The sequence below is a fragment of the Ictidomys tridecemlineatus genome, chromosome X, assembly GCF_052094955.1.
Source record: "Ictidomys tridecemlineatus isolate mIctTri1 chromosome X, mIctTri1.hap1, whole genome shotgun sequence".
NCBI classification, from domain to species: domain Eukaryota; kingdom Metazoa; phylum Chordata; class Mammalia; order Rodentia; family Sciuridae; genus Ictidomys; species Ictidomys tridecemlineatus.
In genome coordinates, this window is record NC_135493.1 from 117674996 (window position 1) to 117700583 (window position 25588).

At 40.3% G+C, this 25588-nt stretch overlaps 1 protein-coding gene across 2 annotated transcripts; it reads left to right on the forward strand.

Moving 5' to 3' along the window:
- Window positions 1-1816: 1816 nt before the first annotated feature.
- Gemin8 (gem nuclear organelle associated protein 8) lies at window positions 1817-23734 on the forward strand. 2 transcript variants are annotated; one of them, XM_040288315.2, is made up of 5 exons: window positions 1818-1992; window positions 5659-5735; window positions 10288-10328; window positions 11400-11853; window positions 22941-23734. In XM_040288315.2, exons 2-5 carry the CDS (start codon window positions 5729-5731, stop codon window positions 23195-23197), a joined length of 759 nt encoding a protein of 252 aa, XP_040144249.1. In that variant the 5' UTR covers window positions 1818-1992; window positions 5659-5728; the 3' UTR covers window positions 23198-23734. The 2 variants fall into 2 exon arrangements, with proteins under 2 accessions (XP_005316389.1, XP_040144249.1); XM_005316332.5 differs by lacking the exon at window positions 5659-5735 and having other exon boundaries at window positions 1817-1992.
- The last annotated feature ends 1854 nt before the right edge of the window (window positions 23735-25588 follow it).

The window sequence follows — 25588 nt, forward strand, 5'->3', positions numbered from 1 at the left end:
AACAGCACACTCCACCCCCCACCCCAACCTACCCTTTCCATCTGTAAAGGACTCATGTCCTACCACATACATTTTCTGAACAGTGGAGGAAGAATTTTGTCTAAAACAATCCCCCTCAGCCCATACTCTACAACATTTTCTTCATAGATTACCACAACATTTAATTGTACTATTTCACTTATTATTTATGCTTTACCCAACAACAGATTGATAATTTTATGAGGTCAAAAACTATTATTCAAAGTCAGGTGTGGTCCACAAAGTCTGTAATCCCAGTGGCTCTGGAGGCTGGGGCAGCAGGATGGAAAATTCAAGGCCAGTCTCAGGAACTTATAGAAACTCTTTTCTCAAAATTTTCAAAAAAGGGTTTAGGGATGTGGCTCAGTGATTTAGAAAAGAGAAAAGTTAACATGGAATTACTATGAATGTTTATAGAAGTCAATCCCTGGTGGTATGCCCCCCCAAAAAAAAAACCCAATTATTCACCATTGTATGTCCAGTAAATAAAATACTACTCCCCAATTATAATGTATACAACATTTCTGATGTTTTGTTTTTAGATATACATAACAGTAGGGTATTTTTTGACACATACGGGGTGCAACCCATTACAATTTTGATCCCATTCTCATGGTTGAACATGATGTGACGTTACACTAGTCATGTATTCATATATGAGCGTAGGAAAGTTATGTCTGCTTCATTCTACTGTCTTTCCTATAATTTTAAATATTCTAGTGGCCACATAAGTAAAAAGTTAAAAGTTAAATTAATTTTAATCTTTTATTTAGCCTAACCAGTCCTTCCCTAAGGTGTCATCATTAATTTTTATAATTGAGATATTTTACATTGTTTCTTAAAAAATTCAGTGTGTAATTTTCCCTTATAGCACATCTCAGTTCAGACTGTCACATCTCAAGGTCTCACAGCCACATATGGCTAGTGGCCATCCCAGTGGACAGGTTGCAGATATAGAATAGTACCCAACCAGTATATATTTGCTAAACAAGAGTTCTTCTGTTTTGATTCTTCTATAGTATACAAATAACAAGACAATAATGTCCCACTCCTGAGGTTGCCTAATAGTCAGCCATTCCTCTTATTGGGCACTTAAATTGTTTGCAACTTTCACTTTTTGGAATAAGTCTGCAATAAACATCCAACTCATGCCTGTTTTTTTTTTTGTTGTTGTTTTTTCTTGGAATAAATTCTCACAAAATATTCACCCTTTTAGGGATTGCTGTATTTTGCCAAATTACCCCAGGAAGGATATGTCCCTTTGATTTCTATTGCTTATTTAAGGATTTCTCTGCGGATAATCATGATGACAAAAAAAATAAATATATAACAGGTACTGGTTATTTGCTACAATACTCCCTACAAGAGGTTCTGTACGTCCTAGGTATGAGGAAACACCAGACTGGGGAGGTTAAATAAACTAGCACTGGAATCTCACTAGCTCTGATCTGGGTGAATCTGTTTTCAAAACAAGGTTATTTCCCACCCTCCGTTTTGGTTAAAATAGAAAGAAAGAAAGTAAGGCTAAAGACGAGGGAACAAAAATGAGCGCTTGAGAGCAGGGTAAAAAGTTAAAAGCACAGGGACCCTGCAAAAGCATCCCTCGCCTTCCCGTCCCGCCACACACATCAGTGCAGACCCGCCGCCCGGACCCCCGTTCCGGTCCTCGCTCCGGTGCCCGGACCCGGTTCAGCACTCAGTTCTCTAACCGGGTCACCAGCCATCCCCCAAGCTCCACCCCACGCAGCTGATTCCCATCCCGCGCCGCTCCTCCGGAATTGCGTAGCCCTTGATGGGAACCTGACGTCTACGGCGTAGGCGGGGCTTCCGGCGCGACACCGCCACGTGGATCCTCCTCGGAACGGCGTTTTAGTTGCCCGGGCAACAGTCCCTCCTCATTATCCCTGTCTCCCCACCGAAAAATAGGTCCCTGCTCGCCCACCACCCGGGATCTGCAAGCTGCGAGCCCACGAGGTGACTTCGGGTCGGCTGGGTTTCTTTGGGGGAGTAAGGGAGGAGCCTGATGGCCGCAGGGCCTGCCTTCCTAGGCGCAGGGGGAAGTTCGGCGGCCACATTGTAACCATCAGCATCCCGCGGCAAAAGGTGGGCCCAGAGGCCCAAGAGATTCCTAAATCATTGCAGGTTAATTTTTAGAGAAGACTAGTTCTAGAGGCTCTCAACTCCGACGTGCTTCCCAATTACTGGGTGACTTAAGAAGTCTGATGTCCTGGCCCCCGCCCCAGTCCAGTTCAATACGAATTTCTAGAAGTGAGGCTCGGATGTGGGGAATTTTTTTTTTTTTAAGTTCCCCAGGTGAATTTAATGTGCTGGAAATCGCTGTGTTATGCTAGCTGTGCAGATGAATTCGGATTTTGCCCATCCACTCCAATATCTGAATAGAAGAGCGCCCAGGACATATCCTTGCAGGATATGTAGGATATTGGCCCATCTACTTAAACAAATTTTTTTTTCTTCCTTTACCCTTGCACTTTAGCCTCTGGGAGGTTGGAGTTTTTGGTGGTAGTTATCTTGAGACCATTTGGCAGCTGCAATCTTTGATGAGACTTACCTATTGAGGTAGAGAATACCTTTGCCCACTTATCCTTTGTAATAATGAGGTGGAGTTGAACCATGGCCAAAGAAGTTTTAGCTCTGAAATCCTGAGTACAGTTAAAATGGTTCTGAACAATTTTATTGTTTTCAGAAATGATTGCTAAATTTATTTAACAAGCTAGGTTCTGTATTCAGGTGTTATTCGCCTTAAATCAGAACAATATTACTTGAAAAATCTAGATTAAAGATTAAGAATACAAACAAGGCTTCTAGGGTTATTTACTTGCATGTCTCCCATGAATTGTAGGGCTTAGGACAGACACTCTTTAAAAATACAATTTATACTAGTATAATTTATCAGAGTTAAAAGCTCCTTTGGGATGGCTATGTGAACAGAAACTATATTTTTAAAAGATTTTTAGTACCCTTGGATAAGCATAACTGAAGGCAAATTCACAATAAGGTATATAAATTGCTATGTTCACTGCTAGCTGGAAAACTATACAAACTAAATTTCCACAGAAATTCTCTTCTAAAAATTTCACAAGGTAATGAAAGATTCATTTATATTTCTTAAGATCCCACATTTAAGGGTAGGGTGAGATGAGAAGGATAGAGGAAGACTTAACAATTAAGGCTAGAGCTGGAGAGTTTACGAACTAGATACAGAGCTCTCTCAACGACTTTTCCATAATAGAGAGTCCACCTATAGAAAAGTTGGACAAATTGAAAATATCTCGAAAACATTCATATATTTAAATATTTGCTTCCTGAAAAGACATGGGACTTTATTGTCAGTTATTTGAGTTCCTCAATAATTTGGAGAAGTAGAGGTAGAGGAAACAATGTTACAGGGATAAAATGGGCAATCTTAACAGCAATTACAACAGTATCCTGGGGCAGAAGATGCTAGCTATTATTTTATGCTGAAAGGAAGATGGGAAATTTAAAAGGAATAAATTGCAAATTCTGTTTCTATTTGAGTCCCAAATATATGAGGCATAGTGACTATCATATGGATTTAGAAAAGAGAAAAATTAACATGGAATTACTATGAATGTTTATAGAAGTAAATTTGAAATAAGGCACTGGAAATGGAAAAGTGGTATTAAACTTTTAAACTAGTCAAGGTTTTTGCTGCTACATCCTTAATTTGCTGTACCTGCTTATTCAGCCCTTATTCTTTTATGATCACTCTAGGTTTGCTGTATGATGGAAATGGTAACAAACCATTTCCTTTTTTAAACTATGACCATTATATCCTTCTTAGTTATCCTAGTTTTCAGTTCTCCCATTTCCTGTTGTGCTCAGGAGTCAGAAGGTAACTTTGTTTTTTTGTGGCATTCTGGCTCTGATGCCAATCACATGGGGACTCAGTGAACTTGCAAATAAATCCATTCACAAACCCATCACCCTTGCTGACGAATTAAACAATGCCCTTCTGTGAGTGGATTGACAATTGTGTGGAAAAAAGAATTGTTAGCTACATCCTTTCCATCTTCTTCCCCACACCATGCCTTCTTTGTGACAATACTTCTTAGTGCAACATCCCGAAGAAGGTAAATTGGGGTTTGGGATTAAGAGAATAAAAAGAAAAAAAACAGCTTTTTGACTCCCTCACCCCTCAGTTTTAACAGTGACTGTCATGGCGAGGTGCAGGTTTTGCAAACACAGTGGCATGTGTTCTTTGAACAGGCCCATGTCCAGCCAAAAGATGGAGCTTTCACTCTTCCTGCCGGTGAAACAAGGCCATTGGGACTTGTGCCATCTTTGATGTCCAAATAACTAAGCAGGGATCATGCAGAGCCACAGGAGGGAGCCCATAGGGCATCAAGCCAGAGGAACTTGCCAGCCTCTGCAACCAGTGAGGGGTAGCAGCAAGGCGCCCCAAGTAGGTGGGGGCAGGAAGCAGTGTTCTCACAAATCCCTATTGTATTTATTTATCTGAGTTGAAGTTCATACCAATGTGTTTTATTGAAAGACATCTTCCAGATAGAGTTAGCCTGTACAGAAAGATTTCTTAGAGCCACATGACTCAATTTATGTTATTCAAATTCTCTCCATACCTTCACTTCGCCTATGGACTCCCTTCCTCTTTGGAACAGTGTATACTGAGGACCTTAATTAGATCCCCAAATTATCTGATTGTCTCAGCCAGATCAGTGGGATCCTAATAGGAAGGTTCAACCTTCAGGACCAGAGTAATGATTTAATGATTGACTTTTACTGTGTTTCTATGCAAAAGTCAAAGCAAATGAGTTTTCATATATTTAGTTTTCGCAATTCTAGTGGAACAAGGAGATGAGGTAGAAAGGGAAATCTAGTTACTGGGTATAGTTTTGAGTGGGATCTGTGTTTTCATTTTATGTATCTGGTTGCCATGGTATGTCCTAGATCTGTATTTATAAGAATATAAAAAGTATATATGATGCCATTCCCTTTCAACAAAACCACATTACTTATGTGTAGAATTTTGTTTTTAGTAACTTGATGGAAATAGGAACATTTCATCCATTGAAAACTATGAAGTTCTTTGTTGTTTTTCATATATATTTGTGTATTTAAAAATATATCTTCCAAGCTGGGCACCATGGCACATGCTTGTTATCCCAGCAGCTAGGGAGGCTGAGACAGGAGGATCACAAGTTCAAAGCCAGCCTCAGCAATGGCAAGGCGCTAAGCAACTCAGTGAGACCCTGTTTCTGAATAAAATACAAAATATTGCTGGGGATATGACTCAGTGGTCAAGTGCCCCTGAGTGTGATCCCCAGCTCTAAATAAATAAATAATCTTCCAGAGTAGGCAGATACACTGCAGAATAAATGCCTTTTTAAAAGAGGCCATCTGGGAAATATATCACTCAAGATTCAGAGGCTCTGTCTTGATAGGCCTCAGCAGTGCTTAGTGAATAACCCATCCCTGTGGTTTTCCTTCCTTCTTAGTTGAGGACAGACAATGAATGGTCTCTATATTCAGTGGGGCTCAGCTGGGTGGTGACTATTATGCCATTGTGCTCACTGGGAAGAGCTGCTGGGTCTGAGGAGCTGTGGATCCTGGCCTTCCCTGACATTGTCAATCTCTTCTCAGCCCCACCAGCCCATTGGGAGAAAAGTTGCTGTTCAGTCCACCAAGGCTTGTGCCACCTGGGGAGGGGAGGATGAAAGGTAAAATGAAAAAACATTGAAAGGGTGTCTAAATCTGCTGCAGAACTTCCTTCTCCGTGAGAGGTGGCTATGTCTGAAGTGTTTTTCTGATGCCTAGAATTATTTAAATGTTGACTTTTCAGAAACCCAGAAAATTCTGCTTAGTTCCTTAAGCTGTCTAGGTGGAGAAAATAACCTGCTTCAATATAAAAGGATCCATTTGCAGAGGAGATTCTCCTCTTCCCTTAAAAACAAACGGAGATTCTCCTCTTCCCTTAAAAACAAACTGATAGGTGCTGATGAACCTGGGTGTTCAGCAGAGGTGGGTATGGATTCCTCCTAGGGCATAGATACTCAGAACTCCATCCTGCTTTGTGTCATTTTGTGGTCCTGTTTAGCAGTGGCAGTTAGCAGGGTCTCCATCAGAAATCATGCCACTGTCAGTGCTTTCTAAGCCCCGGGGATTTATATGGTTTTGCAAAAGTTTTTTGTTCATTTTTTTGTTTTTAATGTCTGTAGTTTGTGGGGCTTTTGTTTCTTTTGTGGTACTGGAGGTTGACCCTGGGGTGCTGTGCTACTGAGTTATATATCCCCAACCCTTTTCATTTTATTTTGAGACACAGTCTCATTAAGTTGCCCAGAGTGACCTTGAACCTGCAATCCTCTTGTTTCAGCCTCCCAAGTAGCTGGGGCTACAGGTGTGTACCACCATGCCTGGCTAAGTGTCTGCAGATCTTTAAGAAATGGCCCCATTTCCTTATTTAGTCATGGGGACTATTTTTTCCCCAAAATATTATAAATCAGTCACCAAGATTGCTGTGGATATTTGGTTTTCTTGCTTCTACTAGTCTTACTCCAAGCCTAATAATTCATGAAATGAGAATCCACTGGTTTCTAAATGGAAAGTGGGGAGCAATTAGAATGCTCAATGTATTGAGGGCACAGTATACAACTTAATAATATGTTATCATAAAATGGGGAAGGGCGAAAGATGGCTCACAGCCTGTCTTTTGTTCTTCCAAGGAACTAACAATTATTTTTATATATTTTAAAAGTGTTGTTTGGTGTAGTGTTTGGTGTTTCATTTTGTTTTTAAAACAAAGATGAATATGAAGACTATATGGAAAAGATTATATGTGCCCCACAAGCCTAAAACATTTGCTATTAGGACCATTATAGAAAAAAAATGCTAGCATAAAATAACAAATAATACTGGAAATACCAAGGTAATAATAATTATAAAGCTCCATGCAAGTTGCTATTCCTTTAGATGTGATTTCCTATACTTAATACTATTTGATTTTTAAGAGATTAATTTATAAACTCAAATCAGTTATTCAAAATGGTTAATTTTAATATCTGTAGGATTTTAGGGATTTAAAAAATACTTAAAATTTAAAAGGAAATGACAAATAGCATTTGGAATTTAGGAAGAGAAAATGTTAAAACCAAGGGTGAAATGAACATTTTGGATCTATAGCCCCAGTGATACTAAACTTGCTGGAGGATGACAGTACATTTTATTACAGGTATCCCAGCAGCCAAAGCAAATTTAATTCCTCTGCTACTGTTACCCAAAAGCAGAATTGCTAACAGTGTTCCCTGTATTCCATCGTTAATATAATTTTATCTTTCTTCATGGCCTGGGTCTTAAAGGAATCTAGCACCTGAGCTGGGTTTGTGGCTCAGTGATAGGACACTTGTCTAGCATCCCTTCCCTCTACAAAAAGAAAAAAAGGCCTAGTACCTTAGCTGATAGATACCATAGATAGTGGGCTCCCTTGGCTGAATCTGAACTACTGCTGGTTGGAAAGCTGAAGCTGCATTCTTCAGTCATCTCAGCTAGCTTTCCTGGCTTCTTTCTTCCAAAATGCTGAGTGAGTCTGGACAATCTCTGCACCAGTGGATCACAGCACTTCTTCCAGATTATCTGTTGAACCAAAGTTAAAAGCATCCTCTCCTCAAATTGGCACTCCTTCACACACTCACACCCCTGCTTTTTTAAAAAATATTTTTTAGTTTTAAGTAGACACAATATCTTTATTTTATTTTTATGTGGTGCTGAGGATTAAACCCAGTGCCTCATGCATGCTAGGTGAGCGCTCTACTACTGAACTACAATCCCAGGCCAATTCCTTTCCCCTTTTTAATCAGAGCCATTGAGCAGCCTCTTCAGCAGTTGTTTACTCTGATCACCCATACCTAAACCTCTAGTTCTGCCTAAGGAGCCTTTCTTGGCCATGAACCTTCAGAATACCTTTAATGCCAGAATGGATTTACCAAGATATAAATAAAAACAATATTTGGGGCCAGATGTGGTGGCTCATGCCTATAAACCGAGCTACTCGGGAGGTTGAGGCAGGAGGATTGCAAGATCAAGGCCAGCATGGGCAATGTAGTAAGGCGGGCGCTGTCTCAAAATTTTAAAAAGGCTGGGCAGATACTTCAGTGGTACAGCCCTTGGCTTGTATGCACTAGCACCTGGATTTAGTCCCCAGAACTGTGCAAAAAAAAAAAAAAACAGGATTTAGTCTGCAGTAGTGTTGAATCACAGTGGTGGGAATTTTTTTCCTTTTTTTTTTTTTTTTTAATGTGTGTGTGTGTGTTGATACCAGGGGTACTTTGCCACAGAGCCACATCTCCTTCACTTTCTTATTTTTGAAACAAGTTGCTTAGGGCCTCCCTAAGTTGCTGAAGCTGGCCTTGAACTTGCAGTCCTCCTGCTTCAGCCTCCCAAGTTGCTGGGATTAAAGACAAGTGCCACCACACACATCACAATGGTGTTTACTATAAATATTTGAGCCTATCAAATTTCCCAATTGAGGATAATTGACCTGATTCTGACTGCCTTATAGGGCATGGAAAGTAGTCTAGATTCACAACTCTTAATTTCCAGAAGATAAACAGATGTCTTCTAGACTTTTTAAGTGTAATTTCTGTGCTACTTGTTAATCTGTGAAACAAATTTGATTAAGGCACACATGGAGTTCACTTTAATATCATTATGTGCTGCAGGCTCTCCAAAAGCTATTCAGATTTCAAGGATAGAAATATGAAACCTTGCTTTAGTGAATTACACACTTAAAATCACCTTACAGTTTAGCACTCAAATATGTACTAATTTCTACCATAATTTCATTTGTATTAGTTTTATTTCTTTGGGTAGTAAGACACCCAAGTATTGGCTTTTTACATTTTTTCAGTAGCCTATAAAGCACATAGCCATTAGCTAGGTTTCCAGGTAATTGGTCATGTTCTAAACCTTTAAATTATAGCTTTAAAGTAATGTGAATTCAATTTTCATTTTATTTGTTAATTGTTTCCCAGTTTACATTCATTGCATGTTATGCACCTGAATTTAGGATAGGGAAAAAGAGAGATGAGCTATGTTTAAGATAAATTTATAGAAAGTCACTTCAGTCCTCTTAAAAATACCCCGTTTTAAAGCTTGTTATGTTTTAAAAGAATATGAACCAGGTGCACACTTGTGATCCCAGCTACTCAGTATGCAAGAAGATCACAAGTTCAAAGCCAGCCTGGGCAACATAGCAAGACTGTCTCAAAACAAAAATACAAAAGGGCTAGGCATGAGCTCAGTGGTAGAGCATCCTTTGGTTCAATCCCCAGTACTGGGGGAAAAAAGAGAGAATATAAATGATCTCTTTAGGCTAAATCTTTTTTTAAAAAAAAAAGAAAAAACTTCTTTAAATAGTTTTGGTTGTAGATAGACACAGTACCTTTATATTATTTATTTATTTCTACATGGTGCCTGAGGATTGAACCCAGTTCTTCACATGTGCTAAGCCAGGGCTCTACCACTGAGCTACAACCTCAGCCCCCCAGGCTAAATCTTAAAAAGAAGTGATCAATTTGACATCTTAGTTTGTAGCATAACCATATTGAATAGTCTGATAGAGATTACAAAATAAGTCACATTTATTTCTTAAGACTGGAAACTTTTAAATTATTCCCTGTAGTTCAGTGAAGTAGGAAAAATAGGACTCCTTCAGTATCTGATTTCTAAAGTTTTAAAACCTAAATAGCTACTTGCTTGGTATCACATTGTTATTGGTTTGTCTCACAGAAGCTTAAATTTACATGCATTTGAGAATGCTATTTTTGTTTAACTTTCGTAAAAGTACATTCTGGTGTAGGCTGGCATTTTAATAGCTCCAAACCCTGAACAGGGAAAAAAAATTAAATGTATTTTAAATAAGTTATCAAAAGTGTGCAGCTTCAGATTAAACTTTACGTATTTCTTGCAGTGAATCAATAAATCACAACAAGTAGGTGGGCAGTGGGATAAGAAGTAATTGTGCCAGAGCAATACCATTTGGCAAAGGCAATCGACATGGTACCTCAGTTGAGTCTCCAATAGAAGAGTTTCTTCTTGTGCAAAGACCACAGGGTCATAACCCAGGTGCCAGGGTCTGGAAAGTATGTTACTTAAAAAGCAGGCTTGGTGCTACAGAAAGGCAGCCTCTCAGGAGCTGTTTTACAATTCAAGAAGAGGCCATAAATATTCCACAACTGTTCTGATCACGCGTTCTCACTTTGGTTGTTTTTTTCCTAGTTTCAGTGCCCATTTGGACTTTCACAGAGATGGCTGCAGAGGTAAGATTACCTTTTTTTCATATGAGTTTTAAAAAATTTAGTCTTTAAATTCTTGATGCTCCCGTTCCATGATGGAGAAGACTGAGTAAATACAGATTGAGCTTCACAAATCCAAATATCTGAAATGCTCCAAAATCCTGAACTTTTTGAGCACCAACATGATGCTCAAAGAGTTTCAAATTTGGGGTATTTCATATTTTGGATTTTTAGATCAGGATGGCTCAACCAGTAACATCTATGTAAATATTCCAAAATCCAAAAAACACCAAAATCTGAAATTCTTCTGGTCCCATGCATTTTGGATAAAGGATATTCACTGTGTACATTAGAAAACAAAGCCAGGTACTGTGGTGCACACCTATAACCCACCTACTTGAGAGGCTGAGGCAAAAGGATTGTAAGTTCAGGGCTTAGCCCCAGCAACTTAGCAAGGCCCTAAGCAACTTAGTGTCTTAAAGTAAAAAAATAGAAAGGGCTGAGGATGTAGCCCAGTGGTAGAGCACCCATGGGTTCAATCTCCAGTACCAAAAAAAAAAAAAAAGAAAACTAAAATCACCATCATTACTATACATCTTGTCCCAGACATAGAGGAGTGAGCTGGATCAGCAGTTAAAAAGGAAGCAGAAGAGGAAGAACCAAAGGCTATCATGATCATCAGTTAGAATTGACAGGTCTTGAGCTAGTAGAGATGGCCAAGATGATAAATGTTGGTTTTTTTCTCTCTCTCTGCATCTTACCTAAAAATGATCATTATTTCATCTCTCCTTAAATCTTACTTAAAAACGACCATTATTAGCCTCTGTTCCCACATTATAAGCCTCCATAACTTTGAACTAATTGTCCCATGGGTACCTGATGTACACATTTGCAGAAAACAAGTGTGCATATGCTTGGTTTCTGTTGTAGGTATAGACCTGTCTTATGCCCTTTTGGGCCCAGTAACAGCCTCATGTAGAGTAGGTATTTAATAAATACTCAGTAATGTCTGTTGCTTAGTTGATTAAATGTTTGAAGATTTCTCTTGAGGATGTGCCATTTGGTGGCTGTCTTATGCTTGCCTTCATTTTGTAGGCATCAACATCGAAAGCTACTGAGCTTTGGTATTGTCATCCAGTATACGCAAGATATTGGCAGCATTACCATCAAGCGATGGCTTGGATGCGAAGCCACCAGAATGCCTACAGGAAGGCAGTGGAATCCTATTTCAGTTTCCCATGGTACTTCCCTTCTGCAGGTTTTCCCCAAAGCTCTTATGACAATGAGGGTGGATATCCACAGTCATTCTATGACCATCATATGGCCTGGCAGGACTCCTACCATAGTTATACACCCAACAGAAGGTCTGGACAGCCTCCATGTGACAGTAGGAGCCAGACACCTACAAGAGAAGATCAAGCATTGTTTGAAGAGGAAGAGATGGAGTCGGAGTCAGACGAGGAGGTAGAATGTGACCTGAGCAATATGGAAATCACTGACGAGCTCCGCCAGTACTTTGCACAGACAGAGAGACACAGAGAAGAGCGAAGTAAGTTCCAGCCTCTATTTCCTCATGCTCCTATTCCTTGCCCTGACTTTTGCATCTTTCTTTTTACCTAATATATCAAGTTATTGTATCTCTTCAACTGGGTGCAGGTAATATTCCAAATTCAGTCCTAAGCCTAGAAGAGTTGCAGGGGTATTGCACCTCGATTATATTTTTTTCCAGAGTGTTTTTAGTATAGGACTATTTATTTTATTTCCAGAGCAGAGCTTATCCTAATAATAATTACTTCTACCATTTATTGAACTTTAGGCATTCTGCCAGATGGAGTGGATATGTGCATGCGTGCCTGCATTCCCTGATCTATGCTATAGTCCCTCAAGGTATTAAACCCATTTTACAAATGAAGAAAGTGAACCTTAAGAAAGTTAATTATACAACGAGTAATTTGCTGTTAGGATTCAAGTCATGTCTGCCTGCCTCCACTTCCTGTGCTTCCTCTTCTGTGCCAGGGCTTGTCCCTGAGACTGCCACTTCTCTGGGACACAACCTAGAGACATTTCTGAATCTTAAATAGCTCCCTTCAGTGTAGAGATCAGTGTGAACCTAAGCAGAATAACAAAATGCCTAGAACTTACAGTTTTCCTGTTTGGTCTCATACTGCAAGTTAGAGAATTATAGTAAAGGTCTTTAGTTAGAAAGCAGAAATGTTCTTTTTTAATTTCTTAATACCTTGCTGCAAAGACTACTAAGATTTACTAGACCATTTATACTTTAAGTACCTCTGACAAATATAAAAATACTTTCTCCCTATTATAACCAGTATTGAATCTCAATTTTTTAAGTGCAGTCAAATTGTATAATATTTTACCTAGAATTTTCTTTTTTGTCTGTGTATGAGCCTTGGGATAGAACTCAGAGCCTTACACATTGCTAGACAAGCACTCTACCACGGAGCTGCATCCCCAGCCCATTTTATTTTTTATTTTGAGACAGGGTCTCACTAAGTTGCTGAGGCTATGCTCAAACTTACCTTCAACCTCAGTCTCCCAGGGAGCTGAGATTATAGACATGCACTACCACACCCAGCAGAATTTTCTAATAAGGAGAAACACAGAAGCCTGGGTCTCCATCTTAAAATATCTGTATGTTCCTAATGATGGGCTAGCATTATTGATCCCCACTGGATGCCAGGAACTAAGCAATGGACTGGATGTAAAGTATTATATCCTTTAGGAAATTTGCCTGTGATTCTTCACTAAATTACTCCTTCAACTATTTTTACTTTAATTCTTTTGATTAAACTGCCAATAGGGTATATACATCCAAATGAGCCAGGCACAGTGGCACACACCTATAATCCCAGTGGCTCAGGAAGCTCAGGCAGGAGGACCCTGAGTTCAAAGCCAGCCTCAGCAACTTAGCAAGGTCCTCAGCAAGACCCTGTCTCTAAATAAAATATAAAAAAGGTCTGGGATGTGGCTCAGTGGTTAAACACCCCTAGTTCAATCCCCAATACCAAAAAAAAAAAAAAATAGCCAAATGAATATTTTTAAAACAATACTTTCTGATTCAGGTATATTTCTTTCTTTGATCTGCCGAAACAAATTTTACTTTTTCTCAAAATTCATACTGTTAACAACCATCAGTCTAGACATTTTATTTATTTTTTTTAAGAGAGAGGGGGAGAGAAAGAGAGAATTTTAATATTTATTTATTTTTTTAGTTTTCGGCGGACACAACATCTTTGTTTGTATGTGGTGCTGAGGATCGAACCCGGGCCGCACGCATGCCAGGCGAGCACGTTACCGCTTGAGCCACATCCCCAGCCTGACATTTTATTTTTTTCAGTGCCAGGATTGAGCCTGGAGGCACTTAACTACTCAGCCTGAGGCAGGTTCTTGCTAAAGAGCTGAGGCTGGCTTTGAACTTGCAGTCCTCCTGACTCAACCTCCCAGATAGCTGAGATTACAGCACCACCATGCCAGGCACCATTAGTCTAATTTAAAAGTATACAACTGAGGAAGAGTAGATATTGGAACATGTCCACACTTGGTTGGAATGCTATTTTTATAACTTTCAAAAAAGAAAATGTGATGGAGATAGGGCTTATTCCTGTGCTGCTTGCCAGAAGGTGAAATATCATACTTTTCCCATCAGAGATTGATATTTTATGGTAGAAGTTATAATTAAAATGGGAATAAACCTCAGTCATCCTGAAGGTCATATATGATCTAGATAGCAAACCATTAAAAATGAGGATTTTATGAAAATGTTTGCCATCTCCATCTTTAACCTCACTCTACAATATTTACATTATCATTAGGAACAGTATACAGAGAGAGTTGAGGCAGAACTACTCAAATCAGAGGGTTTCTAGTTGGGCATGGTGGCATATGCCTATAATCCTAGGGACTTGGGAGGCTGTGACAGGAGAATCGAAAGTTTGAGACCAGCCTCAGTACCTTAGCAAGACCCTCAAAATAAAAAAATAAAAATGGCCGGGGATGTATGGTGCCCCTGGGTTCAATCCCAGAACCAAAAGAAATCATAGGGTTTCATCTTAGCTTCCCCACTCACTAGCCGGAAGTTCTTATCTTCTTGTGAGCCCCTATCCTCACTGTTCTATGCCTCAATCTCCTCACCTGTGAAATGGGGATCCTAATTAATCAGGTGGTAATTATGAAGATGAAATGAGATGATATAAGAAGGGGTAATTAGAATGGTGCTTGCAACAAAGGTAGTGCCCAATAAATGTGAATTGTTATGGTTAGTTGCAATAACCAATCCTTTAAAATGTATTGTTAACCATGCATCAGTTTTGCTCTGATTAGTTTGCCTGGATTAGTGCTTGGTGGAGAGTCTGCATATTTTTCATGAAGACATGTGGCTTCAAAGGGGTCATATATTTCTGTTCTAGGCAGCACCTTTCAAACTTTTAAACTGATTTAGAACATGAAAAACATGAAAGGATTAAAATCTTGCTATCTGTCAAATTTAGTCATTAACACAATTTTTAGTTCTGTTTCAAGGATATTCTTGACATTCTTTTTTCTTACTTGACATTTAACATAGTAAAATACATGGAAAGTGAACCCATTTCATATCACTAATAGCACCAAACACAGAAGCTTCAGGTTTATGTGCAGTTAGGACTGGGAAATAAAGCATTTCCCTAGCTTATATGAGACCCCGGGTTTGCAGATGATTTATATCATTGTTTTATTCCCAATAAAATTTATAGTTAAAGCACAGTTCAAAACTACTTATCTTCGAGTCTCTGCCATGCTTTCATGTCCTGCAGCTTTCCCTGAAAGCATTATTAGGTCCCAGGGAAATGTGAGAGTTGTCTGGTGAGGGTGAGAACAGGGTATGGTGTCTAAAGACTTGGTCATTTTTAGAAGAAGCTGCCAGGGCCTGATCCTGCACCTTATTTTCCTATTGAAAATATCAGGCCACAAGTCACTAGGATTTTTTCCCCCCGGTAGCACTCTGGGTGGGTACAGGATAGACACATGTTCTTTGGAGCAGGCAAGAAGGATAGAATTCACGTGTAATTTGAATGCCCATTCTAACCCACTACATACACCAGAAATATTCATGGAGATTAGATAACAAACACAATTCAGAAAAGCTTTTAACAAAGAGATAAGGGAGAACCTGAGGTGCAGTGGCACACACCTGTGATCCCAGCATCTTTGAAAGTTCAAGGCCAACCTCAGCAATTTAGCAAGACCCTGTCTCAAAATTTAAAAAATAAAAAGGTCTGGAATAAAGTGCCCTTTACTTTCAATCCTAGTTCAATCCCTAGTACCAAAGAGAGAAAGAGAGATAAGGGAGTCAAGCATGGTGACACACACCTATAATCCTAGCTACTTGGGAAGCTGAATCACAAGTTCAAGGCTAGCCTGGGCAACTTAACAAGACCCTGTCTGAAAATAAAATTAAAAAGGCTGGAGGTGTAGATGAGCGGTGAAGTGCTTGGCTAGTATGCTTGAAGCCCAGAGTTCAATCCCCAGTACCTTAAAAAAAGAAAAAAGAAAAAGAGATAGGGACCTGGAGAGTGCAAATAATTGGCAAAGGTTTTTGTTTTGTTTTGCTCTTTGAACAATGAGAAGTTACTTATTCAGTAAGGGCCAATTTATCTGGGCATGGTAATGCAAGCCTATGATCCCAGCAGCTCATGAGGCTGAGGCAGGAAGATTGCAAGTTTGAGGCCAGCCTCAGTAACTTAAGCCCTAAACAACCTAGTGAGACCCTGACTCAAAATAAAAAAGGTCTGGGGATGCGGCTTAGTGGTAAAGCACCCCTGGTTTAAATCCACAGTACTAAAAATAAGTGAAGGCCAATTCATCTTGGAACTTGAATCATTTAGACAACACAGGATTTTATAAAATATTACTAGCAAGGGAAAATGTAGCTGAATTTAAAAGATTTAACTTTTCAGTATTATTCACTTCCATAGGGCCACATGAGGCCTGTCTAATACTTTCTTAGGATGAAATCCTTCAGACTGGACAGCATATTCTTGTTTGTGATTGCTGCCCTTCCAGATAACCTCTAATTTAATAGCTTTCAATAATAAAAATACAAAACAGTTAAGTGGGATAAGTCTTCTTTTGCACAATGAGAACATGAATTCTTTCAATTATATTATGTGTCATCATTTCTAACAAGATATTCCTATTACTTAAAACTACAATGGTAATATTACAATAAAGTAAACAGTTGTGAAGTTTTCAAGGTCAGCTGTTTTTTCAGTCATTTCTTAGGGAGAATGTTTATCATTGACTAAGAAAAGTATTTTTTAGTCATAAATGGCCATCAGTTGAGACAACAAGGCCATATTCCTAATACTTAGAGATAATCTAAGTGAATGTCATCATCTCACAGAAAAGCAGGCCCTCTAAAACAAACACTGCCCCTATTATCTTGGGGTTGTGCCCACAGTTTTAGGGGTGGATGTTGATTCAAAATAGGGAAATAATAATAGAATAGGATATTCTTTTGTTGTTGTTGTTGTTGTGTTGTGTTGTGTTTTTGCACTGCTGGAGATCAAACCGAGGACCTCTCACATTCCAGGCAGGTGCTCTACCACTGAGCCACATCCCCAGCCCAGACTATAACAGTCTTAAAAACAGTTTGGAAAAGGAGACAAAATCAAGCTTAAAATGATACATAGAAGAACATCAAGGTCTAGTCCACGAGACTGATGTTGATGAGGAGTAGAGTCTCCGGGGTAGCTGTGGAGAAACAAAGCATGCTCTAGGCTTTAAGGGATAATCTGTTTGGAACAAGCATCTACTCCCTGTGTAGAATGTGCTGTTCTTCCCAAAGGGCCCTCATGTGTCATTTATGCATCCTGTGGGACACAGCTGCTCCATTGTGTTCCATGCACCCAGGTCAGAAGATTTTCACTCTAATTTTCATAATGAGCCTTCAGTCAGTGTGCTGCAGACCCACCTGTTTCTCCTTCATCTTGTCCAGATGTTCATAAAACCAGTCATTGGGACCATAGATATCAAAGGTCACAGAAAAGTGGAAGGGGGGTGTGATGTATTTTTATTGTATAAGTGAAAATGTCGATTGTCCAGTATTTGGGGAATTACATTTGTCATGGAGCAAGGGACACAGGGTGAGGAGACCAAGCAAAAATGGCTCCCATTCAGCTGGCAAGTGCCTGTGTTCTGAGTAAGTTGCTGACGAGACAGAATGGAGGCATTCTTGATCTAATCGAGTTTATGCATTCCCTTGGTTGTGCTACCAGCATTAATTTTGGCAACATAGCAGCAAATCTCATCAGAGAGACATGCTAATCCTAGAAAAATGAGGGGAAATAACATTCTTAACACTCATTACCTTAGTGCTTTGTCCTTTAAAATGTTCTGCCTCTGGGCTAATTATCCATGAAATATTTAATGAATATTTTCCTGCTATGTAAGATTCTCTAAAATCCAAGTAACTTCCCATGATTTTTTTCCTTTATAGACTATAAATCTACATTGGTTACATCATGTAGATATATAGATTGAAGCCAAAAACAAATAAAATCAAGACTATATATCCTAAACCCAGACAGAAACCAGTCAAGTTTTTCCTTAATAGTACATGACTATTTTTCTTGTTTTAACCCTGTGTGCATATTAATCCTTGTACTAGTTTCCTAGAAGTGTGGTAACAAATTGCCACAAGCTTGGTGGCCTAAGACAACAGAAATTTATTCTTTCCCTACAGTTCTAGAAGTTGGAAATCAAGGTGTCAACGGGGCCACCTTTGCTCCAAACACTCTAGGGCCTTGCTGTTTCTAGCATCTAGTGTTCCCTTACATTTCTTGGCTTGTTGACAGTGTCACTTTAGTCTCTGTCTTCGTCTGTACATGGCTTTCCTCATTTCTCTGTGTCCTTTTCTGTCTCATATGAGAACATGCTCATTGGATTTGCAGTCCACCCTAATCCAGTATGATCTCATCTTTATTGTTAATTATTATCCGCAAAGACTGTTTCCAAATGAGCTCACATTCTGAGGTTCTGGGTGGACATGAACTTTTTTGGGGGGGACATTATTCAATCCACTTCAACCCTATATTAAAGCTGTAATAGAATCTAAAAAGTTATTTCTGATTTGTAGTAAAATAACTTCCTTTGGCCACATACCCTACAAGAAAATAGTGCTTGGTAATATGGAGTCCTACAGGTGTTTTCATTAAGAATGACACAACTGTCCATGACAAGACAACCATTCAGTTACATCCAAAGTGTGATGTTGAAACTTCTCTGCTTCAGTTGAGTGGTTCTCCATCCAGATGGCTAAACATTACCTTGACAGGAGAAAATCTGCCAGTGATTGAGAACCCTTTCTTTCAATGGGAGGGAGGAAGAAGAAAGCAATAAGTAGAATAAGTGGAGGCCTTCAAACTCAGATATTCCATTCTAAAGATGACTTGGTCACCTAGTCAGGATACACTAAAGTACTTTCTGATGCTAGCCGTGACCGTCATCACACAGCCAGTCTAAGGGTAGTTGACTTTATTTGGGGGGCAAGGATATTGGGAATTGAACCCAGGGGCTTTACCACTGAACACCACCCTTTTTATTTTATTTTTTTTAATTTTGAGACAGGGTCCAGCTAAGTTGCTTAGGGCCTTGCCGAGTTGCTGAGGCTGGCCTGCAACTTAAGATTCTCCTGTCTCAGCCTCCTAAGTAGCCGAGATTACAGGCATGCACCACTACACCCTGTGGTAGTTGACTTTAAACCAACTGGTTTTCAAATTTCTAATGCAACCTTGAAACTTCTTCTTTCTTAATTTTATGAGTAAGTAGAGGCAAAGGGATCAGGGTCCAACCCCTACTCATTGGTGCCCCTCTGCCATCTGCCATGGAAGCCCTGAGAAGCCACAGGCAGGGGAGCTTTGCCTGGTACTTGTGAGATTTGAGCATTTATTTCTCTGTCCTTGGCTTATCGTCTTTTTTCTTTGACAGCATCTGAAAGGAAGAGTTGTTTAAAAACAAATAACATATGGCCTTTGTTGGAGCATTATTTAATAATCATTTCCAGAGCACCTGCTTTGCATTAGGCATGGTGTCCTACCAGAGCCAGGCATGCAGCAGTCAATAAAGGTGACACAGTGCCTCATAGATGGTCCTTACAAAGCACACCACAAGCACCTATATATCTATCAGGGCAGATGACAGGCTTTTAACCCTTTGGGTCAGTGTTTTAAGATCCATTATCCAGCCAGGCACTGTGGTGCACACCTGTAATCCCAGAGGCTTGGGAAGCTGAATCAGGAGGATGGAGAGTTCAAAGCCAGCCTCAGCAATTTTATGAGATCCTAAAGCAACTCAGCAAGACCCTGTCTCTAACTGAAATGTAAAAAGGAATGGGATGTGGCTCACTGATTAAACACCACTGGATTCAATTAAAAGAAAAAATCCAATATCCACTATGCAAGAAACCATGAAACTTACAAATCTCCTAAGAGGCAGGGAGGGGACAAGTGCCGGGCCTTAAAAATTTGTGTGTGTGTGTGGAGGTGGGTACTAGGTGCTCTACCACTGAGCTACATTCCTACCCCTCTTTATTTCTTTTTATTTTAAGACGGGACTCACTGAATTACCCAGGCTATCCTCAAACTTGCAGTCTTCCTGCCTTGCTGCCTAACTTAGTGACTTCTGAGTGGCTGGGATTACAGGCATGTACCATCACACCAGACTGAGCCTTAAATTTTCATGAGGAAGCCTGAATGGGAAGGAAATACAAGTTGAGATTTGGGAGCATGGGGCTCTGTCTTTCTTTTGTTCTCACACTGTACAAACTTGATTAAGAATAAAATCTCATGCTAGTGACACACAAGCAAATGCACAGGCTTCCTGACTGCACTGGGCTTGCCACACACTAACATTAGGTTTCTCTCACAAACTCCAGCACCAAGAGAAATCATCACTCCATGTAATCCGCATGCCTACTTAATATCCACGAGATAGTTTTTGTTAGAAGAGTAACAAAAAACATAGTTATAACCACTTTCGATTTTAAGGAAAAAAAGAATAAAGGTGCAGAAGTAAAAAGGCTGAATTCATGTACCCTAATGGCCAACTAAGAGCAACATTTATTAAACAGCTAAGATCCTGGTGTTTGTTAAAACATCTAAACTCAGAGACTCAGATTTAGACAAGCACTCGAACATCTGTTGTGTCACTGAATCTGTCAGTGAAGAGGATTATAGTCTTGGGACAAATTTGAGAGTAATACCATGGTTAGCTGGGAATGTCTTACTGCAGGCTCTGCACTCTGGATGCAGAGGCTCTGAGGCACCCAGCACCACATGTGTGGGGTCATCTTTTCTGGGTGGACAAGACACGAGCCAAAGCATCGGTAATGTATCTAAGGTACTCATACGTGGCAGAGTGACTCTGTTGTGCTAATGTGGGAATGCCAGGCCTTCAGAATACTCCTTGAATAAGAGATCCTTCAGTCAAATTCTGCCTTTAATGGAAAGCCCAAGGGCCACCGTCAGCCCCACCCCTGCCTGGCCAGGGTTTTACAGAGTACTTTTCCTTTGACTTTTATAAGAGGTGAGTGTGAAAGGCTTAGTGACTAGACATACCTTACAGTCTGTAACTGCCCACTAGTGCCCTAGGCATCTTTCTTCTTCCTTCTGCAAATACCAAACAAGCTAAGCTTTTCTTCAAAGTTCTACCCAGGATAGAGAGAGGCAAGAGAAAGACAGAGATGTTCCCAGGGAGAAGTTGGCATGCAGCTGGGCTTCCTTCCCCACCCCAGCTTCAGCGCCAGGAACACACAGGGGTCTTAGAAGTAGCACAGCAACCACACAGTGCTTTTCTCTAACCCACTGCTTCATTTTTTTTTCTCTCCCTGGAAGTTAGCTTGGAAGTCAGAAAAATGTGTAGAAATGGCCATTTTTTTCTGCCTAATTAGGACCCAGTTCATCTACTCTCACACTGTTCAGCAGAACTCAGTCTGAGAAGGGCATAGAATTTGAACTGAATAGCATAAATAGTGATGTTTCTTCAAACTTGGCAAAAAGACCAAAATTTGGAATCAAACACTTGTTGACCTCTAATTCATTTGCATATTCGGCCCATATTTTTAGTTTGTTTCTGCATTTCACAATAAGTCAATCATATCTGTTTTCTGTGGGTAAGATCATAGTCATCGGGCATTTATTTTGTTTGACAGTCATTTGGTTTATCCGGGTATTACTTCTGTGTGAGGAAAACAAACTGCAGATGTACTAAGACAGCAGTGGCCACATACATGTGGCCTTATCCATTTTTAATGTTTCCGAGTCTATAAAACTCCTTCTCTCCAACTCCAAGGTGATATTTATAAAGAACGGGATTTATGAGAGTGACAGTGCATAGCCTTATAAATATCTTTCCCTTCACACTTGATTAGCTCACTACTGTGTTCCTTTCCAGGTACTAAGTGGAGAGAAGAGCAACAAGGAAAGAATGATTTATATCATTGTTTTATTCCCCTACAGCCATCTTCACTCCTTATCTAGTGGCATTTCTCTTGGTAACAATAGTGGCTACAGATAATGTACTTTCTGGTATCAATTTCTCTCTTGACAGAGTCACTTACAAAATCTATGTGAGTTGGCTAAATTCTACCTTATGCAGCATTCTTTTGTTGACATTTTTATGTTGGTATTTACATAAGAATAAAAATGATGATCCTGGGACTTGCTATAGTAAAAAGTAGAACGAGGGCAAAATGAATAAAGCATTTCTTGCTTTACAGGAATCCACTTAAATTAGTAGAATTAAAAATACATAGATATTTATACATACCATTAAATGCTTTGCACTGCAGTTCTACCTAGGCTAGAGGTGGAAAGTCAAATCCCCACCCCCCCCTCCCCGCCCCGGTGGCAAATTTGTTAATATAGCAAGATTAGAAGTCAGGGATCTTAAATCTATTTGTAGAATTGCAATTTCCTTGCTCTTTTATCTTTAGCAAGCATGGGCTCATTTAACCTTTTGTTTGCTGGTATGATTTGCATTTTGCATCTGTAGAAGGATCTTGGATCATGGTTGCTGGCAGGACTTACTAGGGCTTGTTTTCCAGCTTGCCTAAAATCAATAACCTCTTTCAGAGGAGTGATTCCCCCCACCACCACCTCGTTTGTGGTGATATGTACTGCTTCTTGCAACCCTGGACTTTCCGGGAAGCTTTTTGTTCCTGTGTTGGCCTGGTATGGTGTTTGAAAGCAGGCGAGCACCCTCATCCATTCCTGGCTGGCAGGTTTGGAGGTAGCCATGCAGATGATGAGAGAAACCCAGGTGGTTTCATTTGTCTTCTGTACTTTTAGGGCACACTGCAGAGGTTTGGTGGATCAGACTGACCAGTCCTCGAGGCTCTTTACCATTTCTATCAGTGTATAATCATCCCTAGAAAGTGAAGAGTGAGCTTCATAACTAAGTAGACAATAATAATCTGTAGGTCATGCCTCAGGATCTGGAGGGCTACTGAGAAGGCACAACTGGGCCCCATCTCACGGTTGGGGAAGGAAGACCAAAGGGCCTCAGCATTCACCATCCTGCTCTTCTGCCTGTGTCTGTGTGCACGTGTGTTTCATGCATGCTCATGCTCAGGTGTACTTCTAGGGCGGCAGCAGCAGCTGGATGCAGAGCGCCTAGATGACTACGTGAATGCTGATCATGGCCTGTACTGCAACACCCGGCGCTCGGTGGAGCCCCCGAGTGAGAGGCCTGGAGAGCGGCGCCAGGCCGAGATGAAGCGCTTATATGGAGAGAGCGCTGCCAAGATCCAGGCTATGGAGGCCGCTGTGCAACTGAGCTTTGACAAACATTGCGACAGAAAGCAGCCCAAGTACTGGCCTGTCATTCCCCTCAAGTTCTGAATCCTGGGCACAGGGCCCCAAGGGAATGCTCCCTAAAGACAGTCCCCATCCTCACCCTTTCCCTCTCAGGCACACTCCCATCATCTCTCTTCTATACAATTCTCAGGGAAAGAGGCCTCTGTACCGAGATACAGCATGGTCACCAAAATCCTGGTGGACCATCAGAAGGAGGATGTAATGTCAGCCACTTGGAAGTAAGCAGGATGTATACTATTGCCAACATGAAATATCTTCTCTCAGTGATCATTTTGAGCCAGGCATAGTGAGTGGTACACGCCTCTAATCCCAGCAGCTCAGGAGGCTGAAGCAGGAGGATCAGAAGTACAAATCCAGCCTCAGCAACTTAGTGAGGTCCTGAGCAACTCAGCAAGACCCTGTGTCTAAATTTAAAAATATGAAAAAGAGTTGGGGATGTGACTCAGTGGTTAAGTGCCTCTGGGTTCAATCCCTGGTTAAAAAAAAAAAATCATCATTCCACTCATTTTTAATGTCAATAGTGTTCAATGCATTAAAAATTCTTGCCTAGTGATAACTGCCTACCATTTTGCCTTCTTACGTTTTCTTTTAACCTGCCTGAACTTCACAAATGCTTTAAATAAGCCAGACGTACTCTCCTAATGCAGTTCCTCTAATCCTCGCTGAAAATGATGTGAATGTGCAATGAGACAAATACCACCTCTTTCTATGCAGGAGTCAGCCTGCATGTTCTGTAAAGGGCCAAAGAATAAATACTCTTGGCTTTGCAGGCCACATAGTCTGCATTATGACTATTCATCTTTGCCCTTATAGTGTGAAAGCAGCTATACATGGTACATAAACAAATAGATTTGGCTGTGTTCCAATAAAGCTTTATTTATAAAAGCAGGCTGAGGACTAGGTTTGGTCTGCAGGTGGTAGTTTGCCAACTGCTACTGTACTGGAATGAAAATCACCTGACATTATTGTTATCTTGTTTTCTCTACAGAGCTTGAGAGTCATACAGAATTGAGAGCAAAGAACAGTAATTCCCCAACCTGCTCACTTCTGCAGCGTCTTCTGTTGTAGAAAATGCACAATTAAGCTCTTACTATATATAGCAAATATTGCTTTGATAAGGGAATACATTTCTGAGAATGAAAATCTAAAAGTTGATGGAACAGTCCATTTATAATAGCCACCTGCCTTTAAATAAGTTATTACAGTGCATTGCCAGGGTGAGCCCGGCTTGACCTGAGAAGATTAGCACATCCATCAAAGGTTGGTGAAAAGATTTAGTATTGACATGTTTCTCCCCAAGAACACTTAGCTTCACATTCCGCCCCTTCCCCGAGACAAATGCATTACTTTCATCAGCCTCGGGTGCTTATTTTTCCAAGCTCTCATTACTGGAGTCACGATTTGTGCTTAGGTACTACAGATGAAAATCAGAATTCACTTGCCCCTGAGGTGACACATGACTAAAATTTCAAAGCTTTAGTATTTCTCTGTTTTATTAAAAACTCATATGCCTAACTATAAAATAAATGGAACCCAGACACAAATACAAACCAAAGCGTGTCTTTACAGCAGGCACTTAAAAATGAAATGTTTCTCTTTGCCACAGCCTCTTGTACCTTCCCCCAAAGAAGTGGTCCCTTGGGTGAATTCCTTTCACTTCTTGGTGCTTTGTATTCCTTCCTGATCCTTGAAATGAGTGTTAATAGTTCCCCCAAAGGTCATTGTGAGTACCACATTGAGTAGTACCTACAAAACATAGCACTGGCCATCCAGCAAATACTTAACATTGACATTGACGTTGACATCTGTGCTGAAGATTGAACCCAGGGCCTGTGTGCATGCTATGCAAGCACTCTACCAACTGAGCTATATCCCCAGCCCTATTCTCTGTCTTTAAAAATTGCCAAAACACCCAGTCTCAGTAGCCAACCTGCAGCAGCTCTTAAACTAAATAAATGCTTATTGTTTGAGGTCAAAAAAAAAATTGCCAAAACATGCCAGGAGGAATGCAGGGTATAAAACTTCTAAATATGGAGAAATGTTTCCCTGTCAGCTCTTCAAATGGGTGTGTTAGCTTCTGGACACCTTATATCCATCCATCCTTCCCAAATGTCTCAGACAATTTGATAGATAGCACTCATGGCTTCTTTGTTCATTTATTCAGCAAATATTTGAGTCCTTTCCATTCCAGTTAGCTACACCACAGTCTCTCAGGAAACCTGTATTCTAGGTAGTGAGGCCAATGGGTGCCATGGGAGTAATTGCATATGTATATTACTAGAGGCAGCAGAAGGAAGCAAAGAGGAGAGACACTGAGGGAGGACTTCTCAGCCTCAGTACTACTGGTCTTTGGAGCCAGATTATTTTCTATTGTGTGGGAAAGGAGATGTCCTCTATGTTATAGGGTGTTCAGTG

Excerpts from the sequence above, each read along its gene's own strand:
- Gemin8 (XM_040288315.2), top strand. Across the intron at positions 10,329-11,399 it reads TCACAGAGATGGCTGCAGAG|GCATCAACATCGAAAGCTAC; the intron begins GTAAGATTACCT and ends TTCATTTTGTAG. Across the intron at positions 11,854-22,940 it reads GAGACACAGAGAAGAGCGAA|GGCGGCAGCAGCAGCTGGAT; the intron begins GTAAGTTCCAGC and ends GTGTACTTCTAG.